The 19,363-nt window shown below is 27.4% G+C and overlaps 4 protein-coding genes across 4 annotated transcripts; 1 reads left to right on the top strand and 3 right to left on the bottom strand.

Annotated features, from left to right (window-relative positions):
- Positions 1 to 292: 292 nt before the first annotated feature.
- On the bottom strand, positions 293 to 2,567 carry LOC103580211 (enoyl-[acyl-carrier-protein] reductase, mitochondrial). The gene is made up of 3 exons (XM_008561882.1): positions 2,043 to 2,567; positions 629 to 1,081; positions 293 to 555 (listed from the first exon to the last, which is right to left on the bottom strand). The coding sequence occupies exons 1-3, from the start codon at positions 2,469 to 2,471 to the stop codon at positions 328 to 330; spliced, it is 1,110 nt and encodes a 369-aa protein (XP_008560104.1). The 5' UTR covers positions 2,472 to 2,567; the 3' UTR covers positions 293 to 327.
- A 2,022-nt stretch (positions 2,568 to 4,589) lies between these two features.
- Positions 4,590 to 11,075, bottom strand: LOC103580212 (pre-mRNA-splicing regulator WTAP). The gene is made up of 6 exons (XM_014444287.2): positions 10,939 to 11,075; positions 10,174 to 10,556; positions 7,428 to 7,552; positions 6,693 to 6,871; positions 6,456 to 6,610; positions 4,590 to 6,320 (listed from the first exon to the last, which is right to left on the bottom strand). Exons 2-6 carry the CDS (start codon positions 10,445 to 10,447, stop codon positions 5,449 to 5,451), a joined length of 1,605 nt encoding a protein of 534 aa, XP_014299773.2. The 5' UTR covers positions 10,448 to 10,556; positions 10,939 to 11,075; the 3' UTR covers positions 4,590 to 5,448.
- A 1,079-nt stretch (positions 11,076 to 12,154) lies between these two features.
- LOC103580213 (uncharacterized) lies at positions 12,155 to 15,217 on the bottom strand. The gene is made up of 3 exons (XM_008561884.2): positions 14,300 to 15,217; positions 13,859 to 14,222; positions 12,155 to 13,195 (listed from the first exon to the last, which is right to left on the bottom strand). Exons 1-3 carry the CDS (start codon positions 15,050 to 15,052, stop codon positions 12,435 to 12,437), a joined length of 1,878 nt encoding a protein of 625 aa, XP_008560106.1. The 5' UTR covers positions 15,053 to 15,217; the 3' UTR covers positions 12,155 to 12,434.
- Positions 15,218 to 15,337: 120 nt separating this feature from the next.
- Positions 15,338 to 17,814, top strand: LOC103580214 (superoxide dismutase [Mn], mitochondrial). Its single transcript, XM_008561886.3, has 3 exons — positions 15,338 to 15,467; positions 16,707 to 16,999; positions 17,391 to 17,814. The coding sequence occupies exons 1-3, from the start codon at positions 15,433 to 15,435 to the stop codon at positions 17,717 to 17,719; spliced, it is 657 nt and encodes a 218-aa protein (XP_008560108.1). The 5' UTR covers positions 15,338 to 15,432; the 3' UTR covers positions 17,720 to 17,814.
- The last annotated feature ends 1,549 nt before the right edge of the window (positions 17,815 to 19,363 follow it).

Here is a 19,363-nt window from a genome sequence, read left to right as displayed (position 1 = left end):
ATCTGCTCATACATGAACACATATGATCATATCGGGTCATATTTGAACATATATGACCATATTTAAGAATATATGTGGGCATGGTTCAGTTCATATATGACCATATGTGATCACATATGGTCATATATGATCATATCTGAGTATTTTTTTACCAAATCATTCTAGTAACTTTTTCTGCTCTGCACAGTAATAATTACCGTTATTTTTTTCTATGAGTAGAAAAGGCGGAATATAATAGACTTAAATTTTCTGAATGTATTTAATAATAGTAAAAAATGAATGTTTATATAACTATGACATATATATTTATATACATAAATAGAGTTATTAAGCTGTCAAATCAATAATATATTTAACGCCAACTTTACCATCCGTATTAAGGGCATTTATTATAGCGTCTTTGTATTTAGACAACGGTACTATTTTATACGGTGGTGGTTGTAATTTTTTTGTTTCGAATAATTTCCCTATTTCTTCAAACATTTTAGTATTTTCTTCAGAGTTTCCATGGGTTTTTTTCCAGTTAGTCATCCAAAATCCTCTTATTGAAATATTCTGTAAGAGAAAAGTTGCCAATTAAACTTGGGCCAGGTTGAAATTTTTTTAGCAAAAAAAAAAAAAAAATTACTTTAAAAATTAACGCAGAAGCAGGAACAGTTAATGGTTCCCTAGACATGGCTCCATAAGTAACCATCGTTCCTTCAGCCTGTAAATGCCTCAGAACCTCGACGGCATTCTGACCACAGACACAATTGAGCGCCAATTTGGGCGCCGGTAATTTTTTGCTCTTAAACAAATCCGTCGTTCTTAATTCGGCCTCTGTTAATACTTCAGTAGCCCCAATAGTTTTTAAATGTTTTTTCAATTCGTCAATATCATTACGGTCCCTCACAACATTAACACTTTTTAATTCCCAAATTTTACACAACTGAATAACTAATTGCCCTACGGCTGAATTGCCGCCATTTTGTATAACGGTATCACCTGGTGTTAATTTCACAAAGTCCTTCAACATTCTGTACGCAGTACAAGGATTTACGATAAGCATACTGGCTTCAACTGTTCCAAGCGGCTTGGGAATCTAAAAAAAAAAGCTTTTTGTTTATGATTTTTTTTTAAAACTAAAGTATAACCCTATCAAAAAATCCATAGAGAAAAACAGCCTAGATTTCTATGGGAGTTCCGATATAGCGTTTTCATATGGTTTCCTATAGGAATCCGACATAGATTTCGATATAAATTCTTACATGGGTTCCTATAGAAATCTACACCATGCCAAATCAATGTGGGAGTCTAATGTGGATTTCCATGGGGATTTTCGTGATGATTTTCCATGGGGGTCTGCACCATTTCGAAATCCATATGGGAATCTTGTCCATACCCATGGCTTTCCGTATAGAAATTAAATACCCACAGTTTTCTATGTGGATATCCCATATAGTAATTCAAATACCTATGGTTTCCTATATAGATTTCTATATAGAAATTAGAAATCTACGGTTCTATATGGATTTCCCATATAGGAATGTAGATGACCATGGTTTCCTACATGGATTTCCATATGGGAATTAGACACCTACAGTTTTCTATGTGGATTTTCCATATGGGAATCCACCCTGTATAAAAAATTCGATAGATTTTTATATCTGTATGTATAATGCCTATACTTAACTACAGAACTTCTCATAGAACTCATTCATTCTGATAAAATCTTTATGGGGTTCCAAGAGAATCTATTAGATTTTCTAAATAGGACAGATACCCATGGTTTCCTACATGAATTTCCATATGGAAATCAAACACCCACAGTTTTCTATGTGAAAATCGAACACCTATAGATTCTCATTAGGAAATCCACATACCCATGGTTTTCTACATTGATCCTTATATAAATCCATATACTCCTATATATTGATCCCGATGGATTCTTACATAAATCCATACTTTTCTCTATTGATTCCTATGGGTTCCTATGCAATTCTGCAGGTAATTTTTTTATGGGGTAAGTATAAAATTTTTTTCAAGAAAAAAAAATTACAAACCTTAAAAATATGATTAGCTTCATAATTACCACGTGTGGTCCAAGTTCCAATATTGTTTGCATTCGGAACAACACGATCACCGATTTCAAAATTTTTAACGTTCCCGCCAATTTCAATAACTTCCCCTACACCTTCGTTACCCGCGACCGCGGGTAATGAAGGTCGACTTGGGTATTTACCTTGCAGTGTATTAATATCCGCAGGATTAACCGACGACAAAAGCCATTTAACAGTAATCTGATTAGCTTCCGGTTTTTTATCAGCAACTTCTGTTAATTTAAGGACTTCGGCAGGCTCACCGTAATTGTTGTAAATCAACGCACGTCCATTGCACGCGCCCGAGCGACTTATAGACCGCGACTGGTTTTTGTTGTACCCCAAAGTAGTTTTTAAATTTTCAAACACTAATTTTGAGAGAGAACGAGACATTTTTATTTTTTTAACTCAACTAAAGTATTTTCAAACCCGATAATATTTGGAAATGTTTTATGATAACTGCTAGGTTACGACTACAGCGCTACTGGAAAATATATATATACATATATATATATGTTATAAGATGCGCAGACACATAAATTATCACATGTTATATAATATTGATATATAATTTATTTGTCTATTTTGAAATTTTTTATCCACTGTCAGGATTAAAAAATTCTTTCCCGAAAAAAAATCCACGTGGTAACTCTGCTTAAAAGAAATTTATTGAAAAGAATTAAAAAGGATGAAATTCGAATTCTTTTCAATAATTTCAATTCTTTTGTTTGTATATATAGATATATATATACAGCTTGCATGGAGTGACAGGTTCTCAATTCTTTTCAATCAGTATTTTTAAACAGGTTATGGTTCCCCATAGAAATCCAGCATAGATTCTTATGTGAATTTCCATAGGAATTTATACTGCAAAAATTCTTATAGGATCCTAGTTAAAATTCTTGCCCTGTTTAGAAAATCCCATAAAATTCAATAGATTCTCATAAATTCCCATAGAGATTATATAAGAATGAATTAGTGCTACAGTTAAGAATATGCCTTATATAATAGGCTATAAGAATCTATGGAATTTTTGAAGCAAAGTGTGGAATTTTACATGGTTCACCATAGATTTTTATTTTTTATATATAAACCTTGACACCCAGACTCCTATATAAATATGTAAATCCATAGATTCCTATGTAGATTCTTACAGGAATTTCAATGGAAATTCACACCATGAAAAATTCGCATGGGAACCTTGTCCAGGTTCCTATATGAATTTTTACAATGGTTTCCCATGATTCCAAGCCACCAAAAATTTTCTATGGGAATCTAGTATGAATTTCTATGAGGATTTATAGACGGTGTCCCATGCATATTAAATTTTTTTCATAAAAATCCAGATATTTTTCTATAAGAATGTTTTTTATGGGGATCTAAGTGGCCAATGTTTTTTTATGGAATTCCTATGAGAATCAAGGTATCCAGTTTCCCATACAAATTTCCTGTATGGGAATCCAGGTTTCACTTTCCTATGTTGTTCCCCATGGATTCTTATGTAAATTCCTAGATTCCTATATAGATTCTTACGTGGATTTCCATGGGAATTCACACCATGCATATATCCATATGGGAACCTAATTACGACTGTTATGTGGACTTTCACATGGTTTCCCATGCATATTAAATTTTTACATAGAAATCTAGATACCCAATTCCTGTATTAATTTCTAACATGGAATTCCAGACATCAAAGTTCTTATATATTTTTTGTTATGAGAATCCAGGTATTCATAGTTTCCCATAAGGAAATCCAGGTACCTAGACTTTCCTACGTGGATTCTTACATAATTCCATACTTTTCTATGACGATCCCCATGGATCATGTAAATTTATAATTTCCTCTATGAATTTCTATGGATTCCCATATAATTCTACACAGATTTTTTTAATAGGTTCGATTTTAAAAGTGGGCTTTCAAAAAATACAAAATTCTCAGAAGAAATATTCTCAAAATAAAAAAAAAATATTTAAATAAATAATTTAAAAAAATTATTTTTTTTTTTAATTACTTTTTTTTTTTTTTTATATAAAATTGATGCATTTACATATTTTGTACATTCTTTGATTTTAAAATCCAAATACACAAAAACTTAAAAAAATTATTTAGAATAAAAAAAAGAAAACTTTTTTTTTTTTCCTAAAAATTTCATACATTCAAAATTACAAATGGACGATAATTTTCATGAATTTAATAATTTTAAATCTTCACATCAAGATATTTTTTTCTATACATCGAACTCTTAACTAATTCGCAATAATTATCGTTATAATTATTATTTATTTTATTTAACTAATTAATTAATTAATTAATCAATTAATTAAATTAATTTATAAGTAATTTTTTATCTTGATTGCCGTCAAATTTTATACATTATTAATTATTTATTCATTTAATTAATTAATATCAATAGTTAATAATTATTATACATTTATAATTTTTTTTTTAATAAATTTTATCATACATAAATCGGAAATTATGTAATATTATTATTAATTAATCTCAGCTTCATATTTATTTATAAATTTACATTTTAAGTTCATAAATCAAAAATAATAATTATCAAGAAAAATTTTTTAAAAATAATAATAAATTTATTAGAGCAATATTTTATAATTTATTAAGAGAATAATAACTTTTACGTTTAAAAAAAATAATACAGAAAAAATATTGCCGTAATAAAAAAAATTATTTTTTTAAGGAGACCGTAAGCTTCTAAATATAAATAATTTATTTACTTATGTATAATTTTTTTCACTAATGTGCTGATGTTTAAAAAATTGGCGCGAAATAATTTCAATAGATTTGTAAATAAAAATGTTTATAATTTTTTAAATTGATTACGAGAGAGATTTTACAATGGACTTGGGTTTCATTCGAGATCTGACTGCACATTATTTTTGAAAACTTATTGGGATAATAAATTTTTTAAAAATTAAATTTCTAATCCTATCCGACAGAAAAAGTTTTATTTAATTTTTAAATTAAATCCCCTGGCCTCCGTAAAAAATATTTAAAATAAAAATAATACCATTTTATTAAACAAATAATACGATCAGTCTTTAAAAATTTATTTTAGCCTGTCTCTATTTTATTTCGTAAGAAAAAATTTTCTTAAATCAACACGATCAATTTGATTAATTTAAATCCTGTCATATGATAATGGCATTCGAATTATTTATTTATAGTAATTAAACATCGTTAAAAATATGTTTAATTCCATAATCTGTTAAAGGTATACCGATAATTAATTGTTACAACACAATCGTTTTAATAACGTAATAAAAATAATAGATTGTTTGATTTGTAATTTAAAAGCCAGCGGTCCCCTTTAATTTGGAAGTATTTAATTTAAAGGACTAATTATTATTCAGGATCGCTTTGCAATGTTTCACCATTTGTCAAAACAATCGCATCGTCGTCAGCTTCATTATAATCAATAGATAAAATACTTTGACGTCTTTTTTTTTTTAATCTACCACAGTCACGTTGGTGATGTTGAGGCTGCTGCGGCTGCTGCTGCTGCTGATCATCATCACTACTATGCGCACTTTTATCGCGTTTAGTCCTCTCTCTGTCCCCCCTGTCTCCCCTATTATCGAGGATCCTGGAATCACCCCTGTCTCTCAGACGGAGCAAAGTGTTAGTAGTCCTAGAGGAAGTTGAATCATCACCGTTTGTTTTATCACCACCACTACTACTACTACCGCTACTACAACTTTTAGCACCCTTAGTCCGCCTCAACGTCCGGCCACATTTACTCTCATTATTATCATTATTATCATCATCATTATCACGATCGCTCAATTCCTCGTTTTCAACTTTTATTATCAATGCCGCAGAATCACTCGAGCTCTCATCGTTGTCTTGTGCCGAGGCCGTCACAGTCGTCGTTGTCGCCGTCGTCGTCGTTCGATCCTGAGGTTTCAATGGCGGAGTTCGCGCCCCGTCTTCGTCAGCTTCTTTGTATTGTTCAGCCTCAACGACATGTGTCTTTGTCGTTATTTCAGTGTCCAATATCTCATCCGGCTCCTCTTCTTTTTTAATAATCGGCGGCGTGTGAGGCGACAAACCATTTGATAAATTGTTTTCGTTAGGCGACGATTTTAATGCCAAATTTTCTTGCTGGAGTAATGTCACCGACTCACGTGCTTTGCGTAATTCTTGTTGGAGGAAATATATCGTCGACTGCATGCCTTCAACATCTTCATCAAGATCTTGAAGAAATTCGTCAAGTTCTAAAAAATAAATTATTTCAATTAGCTTCCATACTTTTTCGAAATTTAAATAAAATGTTTTTTTTATTCCTCAGATTTGTCGCAGACTTATTCAGTTATCACTTTAAAAAATAACTAATTAACAATAGAAATTACCTGACTGTGACTTTTTAACTTCTTCACTGAAACTTTTCTGCAACGCCAATTCTCCTTCCAATTTAGCAATACGTCCACTGGAGATCATCCGTCCCAAGTCTTCATTTTCTTGATACAATAGCCGACATTTAGCCATCAAACGCTTACCGGTATTACTGCAATTAAGATTAAATTAATTAATTACTTATTTAAATATCAATTACTTTCTACAATAAAAAAATTCTAATTTTTCTTTACCTATCGGGAGTGAATTTCCAAGCACTCAATTCATTTTGTGTGTCTTCTAATTTAGCCTTTGTCGTTATTAATTCCTGACGTAACTTTTGGATTAGAATATTAACCGCCGGATCTAATAACGCAGACCTCAATGATGAAACTGATGGCGTTTGCGCAGCTTTTAATTCTGTTATTTGATTCTAAATAAAGAAAAAAAAACAAACAATAGTTATTACTATTAAATATTAAATATTTTTATTTATAAAAAAACAAAGGGTCCGTTTTGCCCCGTAATTTTTAGTAAAAACTTCAATGATATTGAAGTTAACCGACGTCTAATGATTTTAAGATTTTTTTTTTCAACAAATAAATTGAAAAAAAAAAAAAAAAATAAACAAAAAAAATGCACATGTAGAAAATTAAAAAAGCTACATGTGCAATTTTTTAAAATATTTTTTTTTTAATTTATCGTTTTTAGAAAAATTAAAAAATTATTAAAAGGCTGATTTATGATACTGAAGTTTCATGAGGTCTAATAATTTGTTTGATTTTTTTTAAGCTATGAATTATAAAAAAAAAATATATTTGAAAAAATTGCACTTGTAGTTTTTTTTATTTTTTACACGCGCATTTTTTTTTTTTTTTTTTTAAGTTGATTTTTCGAAAAAAAAATTCCAAGATTTGTAATTGTCTCCTAGTGTGCGAATAAGAAAATGTCAAACTCTATAAATTTAAAAAAAAAAATAAAAATCTTACAACATAATCTTGCAATTCCTGTTCTTTGGATGCTAATCTGCGTACTAAAATTTTTTCACGATGAGAAGCTTCTGTGAATTGCTGGCGAAATTTTTCTTCAGATTCTTTCAAACTTGTGATCTCACCTAAAAAAAATTTATTAATTAGATAAAGTTAATCACTCATAATTAATTCAACACTGACAATTAATTTATCAATTGAACAATAATTGATAATAATAATAAATATTAAAAGTAAAAACACCTGCGGTGTGTTTCCTTGGTAAATATTTTTTATATTAATTTAACTTATAATTGTTATTATTTTATATTTTAAATATATGATGTATAACTTTTTATGTTAATCGCACAACACATACTAATAAAACCCACTAATTAATCATCACTGTAATTAATGTATAATTTATCAGTATTAAGTAAATATTTTAATTGACATTCACTGAAATTTATTATTTTTTTTATCACTGAAATTAATCGATATTTTTTTTTTTATCACATAATTTTTAAAAATCACATTCACTATTATTATTAAACATTTAAATATGTAATGAATCACTTTAATTGTCACATTTAAATTATTCGTTTACTGTTTTTATAAAAGTTTGAAATAAATAATGACCTACAGTATTATATATAATAATAAGAGCGACATACAGTAACTACGTGACTCTATATTACTTTTAAATTTACACAGAAAAAAATTATTTTTTGGCGCCAAAATTTTTACTCGCCCTAATAAATTTTTTGAATTAAAAATTGAAAACGAAAATTTCCTTGCGAGACAAAACTTCCTTCAGCTGAGAAAAAATTTTCTTAAGCCAAGAAATTTTTTTTTTCTGTTCATTAAATATAATTTGAATTTAACTGTTTATCAAAACTTCTCCTAAAATTTGCTCTATAATATTTTGTTTGTTTTTTATTATCATTGAAATTTAATTTGACAAATCTCATCATTAACTCGCAATCTTATTGATTTCGCTGAATGTATAATCATGGGATTCTTTGAAAAATATCTACACAAAAAAATATGTACCTGAAGATGGGAACGTTTTTCACGCAACGAAAATGAAAAAAAATTATGTAATTTGACTTCTTAAGGGTGACTTAAGGGGTAGTTCCAGAGCTTGGGGGTGGCCTAAGACCTGGCTGATATACCAGCATCTATATGTGAAACATTTTAGAAATCTAGTCATCCAGTAAATTTTGTACTACAACTTTTTTTTCGTTGCGCGAAAAACGTTCCAATCTTCAGGAACATAAAAAAATCAAATATATTTTTTTCTATTAATAGCAAATTAATTTTTTAAAATTTGTATTGTCATAGAAGACATGAAATAGACTAAATTTTCATTCTCTTGTAATAATATATATAATAGTTATATATTCAGTCGTATTTAGTAACAGAATAATCAAAATATCAATTTATTTAAAGAAAATAAATATGATCGTCTTTTTTCCGCGTAATTTAAATGTAATTCAAATGACAGATAAATTTATTTATCTCGATACTCGACAATCAAAGAGTTCAAGCCATGAAAAGGCACAAATTCTAGTCAAGACTTTTTCAACGATACCAAATCTAATAACATTAAATAATTCTATCATATAAATAGAGTAAAGGTACCATTTGTGGTCACTGCTCCATTTTTGGACATTTAATACTTTATTTAAATAAGTCGACGTTCTAATTATTAAATGGTCTAACTCCATTTCAGAATTTTTTTATTTAATAATCAATTCTATTTGTAGTATATGCATAATATTTTTGTCTAGGTTACTCAAATAATATTTTTCCTGACTATCACTATTTGAAAATTGTACAGAATTCCTTAATGAAAAATTCTAAGTTAGACAATTTGCTAATTAGAACGTCGAAATGAAACAGTATAAAATAAAATTTTCACTTTAATAGTGGGATAAAAGTATCTTGAAAAGTTTTTAAAATTAACTATGTCACTGCGTTTTTTACAAATTATTTTCTTTCAATTTTTCAAGTATCCAAAACTGGTCCTACTCTGATTAAGAAAAATAATTTGAATTGATTCAAAACAATTTGAAATGATTTAAAACAATTTGAATTGACTAATATAGATATACACCTAGCATGGATTAAATCATTTTTCTTAATAAGAGTAAACTGTACCTCTACCCTATGGCTGGAACAAAATTTTCCTTATTCTCTCAATATATATTATTACCACATATAATTATTAATCTTTGTTTTCTATAAATTTTCACCAGCATTTAAATATCACCCTAAATATATTTTATAAAAATCCCATATATATTTATCATAATTAATTAATTAACGTGGCAGCATATATCTATAAAAACATTTAAAATATCTATTAAATTTTTTGAAACACTCAAGTCAATTAATCACTTAAATTTGACCACCTACCGCAACACAATATTTTTTACTGTACCTCCATTTTATTAATTAACTCATCTATATATTTAAATTCAAATTAATAATCCGTTGTTTTTTCAAAAGTTTAAAATAAATGACCTACAGTATTATACTTAATAATAATAATAATAATAATAATAATAATAATAATAATAATAATAATAATAATAATAAATATCTGATTGTAAAACAATATTTTTAACACTCGAATTAATCACTTTAATTAATCACCGATCAACACAAAGTTTTTACTGCAATTAAAAAGTTATTAAAAAAAAAGAGTTAACCATTTAAAAGTCGTCATTTTAATGTTTCTTTTTGTTTTTAAAATCAGTACCTTCCTGAACTGAAGCTTGGGATTCAAGCAACTCGATATAAGACTCCTGTTCGCGCCACTTGCTGGTCAGCTCATCCTTGCTCGCGACATCCAGTTGCTGATCTGTTAATTTAATTCGTCTAGGTTGTTTAGCTGCCGGTGATCTTGGACTCGATGGTTTAATTATTACACCAGGAACACCACCAGTACCAGTACCAGTACCAACAACACCACCACCAGGACTACGTGGTGACAATTGACCCTGTTTATTATCACCCGTACTCTCTTCGGCCATTATTTTAATTATTTATAAAATTATAAATAATTTAAATGAATTCCTATCGATAATTATGTCCAAGGCTTTTTTTATTCAGCCTTTTAATTTAAATATCCGCACATTTGGGCTAAAAAAAAAATTACTCAAATTAATTTTAAATAATTAATTATTATATTTATTTTTTTAAATTTAAAATAAACAATAAATTGAAATAAAATTAAAAAAAAAAAATGAGACGCCATAATTTCAAAATGGCCTCGTAATCATTAACTGGATTAACTTTTTTTTTTTTACAATAAACAAATTATTTATTTTAGTGAATAAATTTAAATAAATTAATTAATGTAATTAAGTAGTGATTAATATAGTAATTGTTTCAAATTAATTGTTATTAAGGTTATTAATTATTGTGATAATAATGAATTTAAATAAAATTAAGTATGAGAATGGAGTAGAAATATAGATTTTAAAATTTGTAAATTTAAAAATTATGAGATAAACTTTAATACCTGATTGTTGGTGATCAAAAACTGTTTATTTATAGGATTTATTTATGATAACACTTATGAATTTGGGATAAAAAATAACCACATTTATATTGTGAGCTGAAGGATCAACGACACACCGGAAAAAAAATTTTACTTCATGGAAATGCGGCATTTTTTATGGAAACTTGCGTTTACAAAATGGCGCCATGGCGGGAAATTAGTTTTTTTTTGAGGAGGAAAATCGAATCGAATTACGGTACTTCGATACGATTCGATTTATTAAATTTTGGTTTTATACTTTTGAGTATTTTCTTTTATTAATTTAAATAATTATGGGTGTGAATGTTGTAGATATGAGACAATTTATAAATTTAAAAATGGGTGTGAATATAGCAGACGGACAAATTTAAAATTATAAATAAATAGAGTAAATAATTAATGAAATAAAATTTTGAAAAAATGGGCATTTAAAAAATTTAAAAATGAATAAGTGCATTTTTTGTAAATATTTTTTTTTTTAATTAGTTACTCTATTTATTTAGAATTTTAAATGTGAGCGCGAAAATAGCAGACGTCAGATAAATTTTAAATTATCAATCAATAGAGTAAATAATTAAGCAAATAAAATTTTGAAAAAATGGGCATTTAAAAAAATTAAAAATGAATAAGTACATTTTTTATAAATATTTTTTTTTTTAATTATTTACCCTATTAATTTATAATTTTAAATTTTTTTGCCTGTTACTTCACACTCGGAAGTTAGCAGACATTTAAAAATTTTTGAATTGTTATTTTCAATAATTTAATTTAAAAATACAAAAACTAAAAATATGCACAAGTGGAAAATTAAAAAAACTACAGGTGCAATTTTTTGTAATATTTTTTTTTTTGTAATTTATCGGCTAATTTCAATGTTATTCTAATTCATGATGAAAAATCAGTACGCGCATAGTTTAAATTTATTACACGCAAAAAAGTTAACAATAAATATAGTTTTGTATACTAACGCGGTCCTTCTAATTGAAAACTGGAAATATTTGACAAAAACTGTAAAAATTACAGTTTTAAATAATAATTTTATTAAATATAAATCTCAGCAGCAAATTTAACAGTTTTAAATTTTTATTTGAAACTGTAATTTTTCTTGTTTACTTTTTTCCTTATAAATATAAAAAAAATCATATGTAATATGATTATTTATTTATTTATTTATTAAATCTCACTTCAAATATTACACAGGATATTTATAATTTACAATAGTAATGACCATAATATATAATATTTATTACAATTTCTTATTTATTTCTCTTATAATAATTATAATTTCTATTAATACACATTTATATTTTTTTTCTTACTACTCCTATCAAAAATAATAAAAAATAAATATTTATGATATTACATATACAAAATTTATAATAATAATCATAACCCTAATTAATAAAACTATTAAAATTTTATTTACAATAAATATTTTTCGAATAAATCATAACTTAATAATTCAAAAATTTATTTATTTATTTTTTAAGCCCATAATTTGTAGAAAAAGAATAATTAGTTTTTTTTTTCGCGGCTTCATTATTGGCAGGACACTTTGGAGTTTTAATGTCAATTTCACTAGACTTTGGAGATTTAATTTTCCTAAGACGTGAAACTGATGATTTACTGCTTAGACTCGTGGGCGAATAATTTTTTTTAATTTTTTCACTTTTACCAACCGAAGAGACGCTCAGCAGCGATGACGACAAAGAAGCTGTAGGAGATGGCGAAGGTGAAGGTAAAGCTGAAGCCGAAGCCGAAGCCGAACATGAAAAACTAGAAGTTGGTATTGTGGAACGAGGATTATACTTAATTCCCGCTTTGGGTGCGATAATCGGCGAAGTTTTAGAGGCAATTGGTCTCGATATTCCTGACACGGGCTTAGCGATAACCGGTTTACTTGCAGCAATGGAAGAACGTTTTTTAGCGACATCGATGGCTAATTTCAATGTTGGCGATGGTGTACCGATACTACGCGTTCTGGGAAGTAATTTCGGTGTGGTATTTTGTTTTATTCGACTTAATGTCCCTGGTGACACCCCAGTTTTTATTTCTGGCGACGGTTCTTTGAATGCGGAGTAATTATAATTGCCGACACTGCGACGTACTTGTGGCTTCAGTGTTGGTTTCAAGCTCGAAGGGCTTGTGCATTCAGACCTTATTGCTTTGCGAACTGTTACAGGAGTTGCGCGTAAGCTGGAGCTGCGTGAAAGCTGCCGTGGTTTCAAAAAAACATCATCTGTAAAAAAATTTCATCATTTTTTTAGATGATCTACGACTTTTTTAACTTCAAACGATTCTATCTTTTGAACTATTGACTTTACGAAATTTTTTACTGAGTTCAAAGTTGTAGGGAATTAAATTTCCTAGCAATTACTACTTTTAGTTAATTTTTTAATTATTACTTGAATATATAACTGATTATAAAAAATTTTTTTTTACTTATTAGTGCAAATATTTAATTGACAATATCTTATAAGATATATGAGATAAATATACATTTGAGGAAGGTTTTGAAAAGGAAATTTAATTTTTCTACAAATTTGATCTCTTTGAAAATTATCATAAAGTCAATTGTTTGACCGCTAGAGCCACTTAAATAAATTTGATTTTCTTTTTTAACTTGTAATTTTTATTAATTACTTCAAGTGATTATATCTTGTGAACTAATTACTTTAGGGTGTTTTTGAAAGAGACCAAAGTTGTAGGAAATTAAATTTTTTTTGCAATGAGTACCCATAACATAAATTTTTTTTCAACAGTTCTTTAAATATTTGAAAAATAAGAAAAAAATATTCAAAATTAATATTTTGAGAGAATAAAAAAAAATAAATTTCCATGAGAATGTTTTTGAATTTACTAAAGAGAAGAATAAATGTTTTATTAAAAAAAAAATAATTACCTTGTTGCGAGCTATTAAACCCGATGGACGAGCATTCATCGTTGATATTTTTCATATAGCAAATTTTTCGCGCCTTATCCAGATAAAAAGCTGTCTTAGCGAGACAATCTTGCAGAGTAAAACAATCGCCTTCACCCCCATCATCACTGGGAAAAGAAACTTGGCTTAAAGATGAGCAAATAGTTACAGGTGAGCTCGAAATCTTTGGCGGTGATGATCTCGGCTCATTACTTTCATCTTTCAATTCAAATGTCGACTGTCTCATAAGTGGCGGAGCTTTTTTGTCCTTTTCCAACGACGCTGGTGTCCTTACTATCTGAGGTAACTGTTGGCTTAAAGATCTTCGGCTGTCATTTAGAGGACTCTAAAAAAATTAATCAAAAAATTTAAATTATCAAAAATAAATAATCCTTTTTTTAAATTATTCATTAATAATTTTACCTCATCCTTGACACTTGATTGGCTTTCCCGCTTGAACATTTCCGGCTCAGTATGACACCGAGTAAAAGAAGATTCCGGAAAACTATTGATCTTACTCTCGTTCATTAATTCAAAATTATTTTCTTCCAAATTAATTTTAAAATCTCGCAACTCATTAATTATCGGTTCAATTTCTTGGCCGCCATCTTGTCTCTCCCCGTTCCCATCGTCGCCATCTTGATCAACCTTGCGATAATTATTTATCAAAAAAATCAACTGCTCTAGCACATCTCTAATCAGAGCACTCGAATCTTTATCCAACTGCGGCAGTAAATTACTTCCAGATTCAATAAATTTGTCATCATTAATACTCATTGAACTGGCGCTAAAAAGTTTACCGCTTCCGCTGATGTTCCACATCGACGCATTGGTGTCTTCTTGCGGACATGTGCAAGTTTGAGTTTTTAATTCCAAATCTGCTTTGAAACCCGAATGATCACATTCTATTGTAACGCGGACATTACTTTCATTATTTTTATTCATTAATTCACTTTTTACTTTATCAAATTTTTTTAATTGGAACCCGATCGATTGCAACAAACAAATTAATGACGTTGTGTCTTTGTTTGATTCACGGTTTTTATTAATTACTAAATTATCATTATTATTGTTATTATTATTACTTTCTAATAATGATAAATTAAATGATTTAATTATCCAATCAATAAATTTATGTCTTATTAGGCCACTTCCATTTTCTTTACACGCGTCCATTTTGTCGAGATTCTAAATCACAACTGATCAGAATAAAAATTTAATTTTCACCTTTTTTTTAACTATACAATTTTATTTTAGTATTTGTAAGTATATATATACATTGAATGTAAACAAATAATTAAGGATTAGGGATTAGAGATTCCGAGAACTTTTTTTTTATTTTATGTAGAAAAATATTTAAAACTGAGAATTGTATTTTACTGCGCAAGTATCGACTATAGATAAAATTTTATCTAGGGAATTTTATTTAAACTAGAGAGTTTTATATTTATGGAAACATATGTTGGTAAGTTGGTAAAATTTATATGCCGGTTTTGATACAACTCCAGATTGATTGATTTTTTACTTTTCAAATAAATAATTTTGAATTTTTAAACATGTTTGCGATTAAACGAATTGCTAATACGCTCTCGTAAGTATTTGTATATATGAATATATACTATGAATTTCAAATTAAAAATTTTTTCATATACATACATATATATATATATATATTATTTTTTTTTAAATTACGTAATTAACCTACAACTTTTATATACTGATGTAAATATTTTATTTTCATTTTTAACTTTCTGATAATTTGAAAATTCGCGGGGAAATAAAAAAATGGTTTTAGAAAATATTTATGTTTATTATTCAAGGCCATTAAGCAAAGGATTTTTGTATCCATATTGCATATAAAAAATAATTAATAAACATTTTCTGAATCATAATTGGGAGTAAATACTGAGGTGCAAAAAATGCAATTTTACGTTTCGCTTCACTCGTACTGCGCAGAATAATATTTTCTTTTAAAAATACGACAGATTTTCATAAAATAGTACAGTAAGAGTCTTTAAATTTTATGGAGTAGTTTGAAATAAAATAAATAATAAAAAAAAAAAAATTGCGTATTTTTTTAAACTAAAAACGCGTTTCGCAACTCGACCGCGTAAACAAACGGCTTTAACATGAAAACTATTTATTGAACCAGGTTGTCTAAATTTTTATTTTGAAGGGAAAGAATCATAGAAACTGTATACAAAATTTCCAATCAAAATATTTAAAAGTCATTAATTTTTAAAGTCAAAAGCGATAATTTATATGATCCAAAAATTAGCAGACAATTGAAAATTTTCGTTTTTTTTCCAACGGTGAATTAAAAAAAAAAAAAAAAAAAAAAACTAAAAATATGCACATGTAGGAAATTTCATAAACTACAGGTGCAATTTTTTCAAATATTTTTTTTTTTGTATGATTTATTGTTTAAAAAAAAATCAAAAAATTATCAAATGTCGGCCAGTTTCAGTATCATAAATTTATAAACAATGACCCATAATTATAACAATTATTAATATTTTTGCATATATACGACAAATTTTTGTAGGGAATAAAAAGTCACTTCTTTTGAGCTTTAATTGAGCTCGATAGTTCAATTTACAAAAAAGTTATTGCAAAAAAACTTTTTTTTATGAATTTTTTACTCTTACACAGAAAAATTTTTTTGAATCCTAAAAAAATTATTTTTTTCTGCGTGAGTAAAAAATAGTAATGTAAAAAAAAATTTGAAAATACTCAATGCTGCCACAACATGTTTGCACTCGCATTGCGTTAATAATTTTTAAAAATTAATTAATTAATCCAAATAAAAAATAAATATTTTAAAAAATAGACGTACAGGAGTAATCGCCCGTAACAAACATACATTACCAGAGTTACCATACGATTACAAAGCACTTGAGCCAATAATAAGTGCTGAAATAATGCAACTACATCATTCCAAACATCACGCAACGTACGTTAACAATTTAAACATCGCTGAAGACAAATTAAAAGAAGCTGTTGCCAAGGGTGATGTCAACACACAAATAGCTTTAGCTCCAGCAATCAAATTCAATGGTGGCGGCCATTTGAATCACTCTATTTTCTGGGCTAATTTATCACCCAGTTCCAGTAAACCTGATGGTAAATATTCTTTTTCTGCTTCAGTACCCAGAAAAAAAGGTTTTTTGGCTAAAAAAATTTTTACTCATCAAGAAAATTTTCACTCGCCTCAAATTAATTTTTATTTGCGCCAAGAAATATTTTTTTTGTGTAGGGTAACAGTATCAAATACTGATCGAACTCCAATTAATAACTGGGTACTTGGACTTTTAATAATTTTTAAATTATGTAATTTAATTTCTGAAAAATATGCAGTTATAAATCGTGAATTTTTCATTAAATAAATTCTACAATTTAAAAATTATTGTCTTTAAGTACCCAGTAATTAATTGAAACTCGGTCAATATTTGGTACAGTTACCCTAGTAATTAAATATTCTTATATATTAATTTATTTATTTGAATATTTTTAGCCGCATTAATGAAAAAAATAGAAACAGATTTCACAAGTTTCGATGAAATGAAAAAACGTTTATCTGAATCTACTATCGCGATTCAAGGCTCTGGATGGGGTTGGTTGGGATACAATCAGAAGGATAAAAAATTACAAATAACAACTTGTGCTAATCAAGATCCACTTCAAGCAACAACTGGGTTGATACCGCTCCTAGGTATTGATGTATGGGAACATGCTTATTACTTGCAATATAAAAACGTCAGACCGGATTATGTAAAAGCTATATTTGATATTATTAATTGGAATGATGTCAGTGCTAGATTTAAACAAGCTGGTGGTGCTTAAGTCATTTTATTATAATATATATTAATTAATATATTATATTATATTATTAATCATTTTTATCAATTTGAATAAATTAGTAATATTAAAAAAGAAAATATAAAGAAACTGGTGGCTTGGAAGTGAAGGATTGATTGATTACGAGTGATAATTTGATGAAGTAATTAAATATTGATCATTTGATTGGAAGGGGGTAAAATTTTAGAAGTATTTTAGGGCAGTATGATGATTATTTGAAAATTTATGAGAAATTTAAGAGGGAGATTTTGGGATTTTAATTGGGGAGATGAAATTTTTATTTTTATTTTTTTTACGGCTGGGAAATTTAATTAAAAAATTGAGAATTTTTTTTTTTTGGCGGGATAAGAATAAAAAATTAATGACGAGGTAATATTTTTTTGTTAACTTTTTTATGTAATAAATTTTCGATAGAAGTGTACGCGAAATTTAAAAATAACATTTTTGGAATCGGGTTAAAATTTTATTAGGAATTTAAAATAAAATATATCGATGACGGTTTATGAAATTTATGGAATATTATTAAATTACAGCCGTATAATTTTTTAATTGAGTAAAAGCCCGAGTCTCTGTTTAAATAAAATTGAATATTATAATTTTAATAGAATGAATTAATTAATTAAAAATCCGGTTTTTGGAGCTTAAGAAAAAAAATGTATTGATAATAAAATAATTCAGTCAGATCTTAAGAAAAACCTTGAGTACGTTTTAAAATCTCTCTCGTTATCAACTTGAAAATTTAAAAACTTTTTTATCAAATTTTTGGATATCATTTCTCTTCAAATATTTAAACCCCGTCTATTTGGAAAAAAAATTCTACTAAAATCAATCAGTTTTCTTTACTTGAAGGACATCAGTCTACGAATGTATTTTTTTTAAATCCTCTTCGATCAATCAATAAAAATATTCTCATATTATTTATATATCTCGAAAAAAATAATTCAAATCTGCGGAGATTTAAATCCCGTATTCTGTTTAGATCTAAATTTTTGGAACCATAAAAAAATCGTAGATTTATGATCTATATGAATTTAAGTAGATCTCAATATATCTATCGAGATCCGTATAGATTTAAAATTTGTAAAAAACATCCCTTATTAAAAAAATTTAATTAACTAAATAATAATTTTTAAAAAATTCATTTTTTAGAATTTTTTAAAAAATTAGCGCTCTAAAAATTTTCCGCGCCAAATTTAAATTTTCAAATGTACATAATAATTATAATACTTTAAAATAAAATACAAATTTTATAAATAAAAATAATAATTTTCATTCTTCTATATATTTATATATATTTAAATAGTTATTAATATAAGTAATATATATATGTTAGAGGTATGGATTAAAAGTAAAGAACCACTATTATATATAATATAAGACTGAAGTTTATTAAAACACTCGTCAGACGTCCAACCAGTCAGAGATCTCACGAGAGAGCACGAGAGAGTAAAATATGTACCCAAAAATACATAGGGGTACAGTATCAGAACCGGAAGGGAGGGGAAAGCGGCCCAAAGGGCGCAGTGTACAATGCTGTGTATGACAAATAGTATAGGCGCACTATAATTCCAAAAATATAAGTAATAAATAAAATTGGAGTACGATAAGAAATTAATGTATTGAATCTCT

Source organism: Microplitis demolitor, chromosome 2 (genome assembly GCF_026212275.2).
Source record: "Microplitis demolitor isolate Queensland-Clemson2020A chromosome 2, iyMicDemo2.1a, whole genome shotgun sequence".
In the NCBI taxonomy this organism is placed as follows: domain Eukaryota; kingdom Metazoa; phylum Arthropoda; class Insecta; order Hymenoptera; family Braconidae; genus Microplitis; species Microplitis demolitor.
Note: the sequence above shows the minus strand (reverse complement) of the source record. Positions and strands in the feature narration are given on the sequence as shown.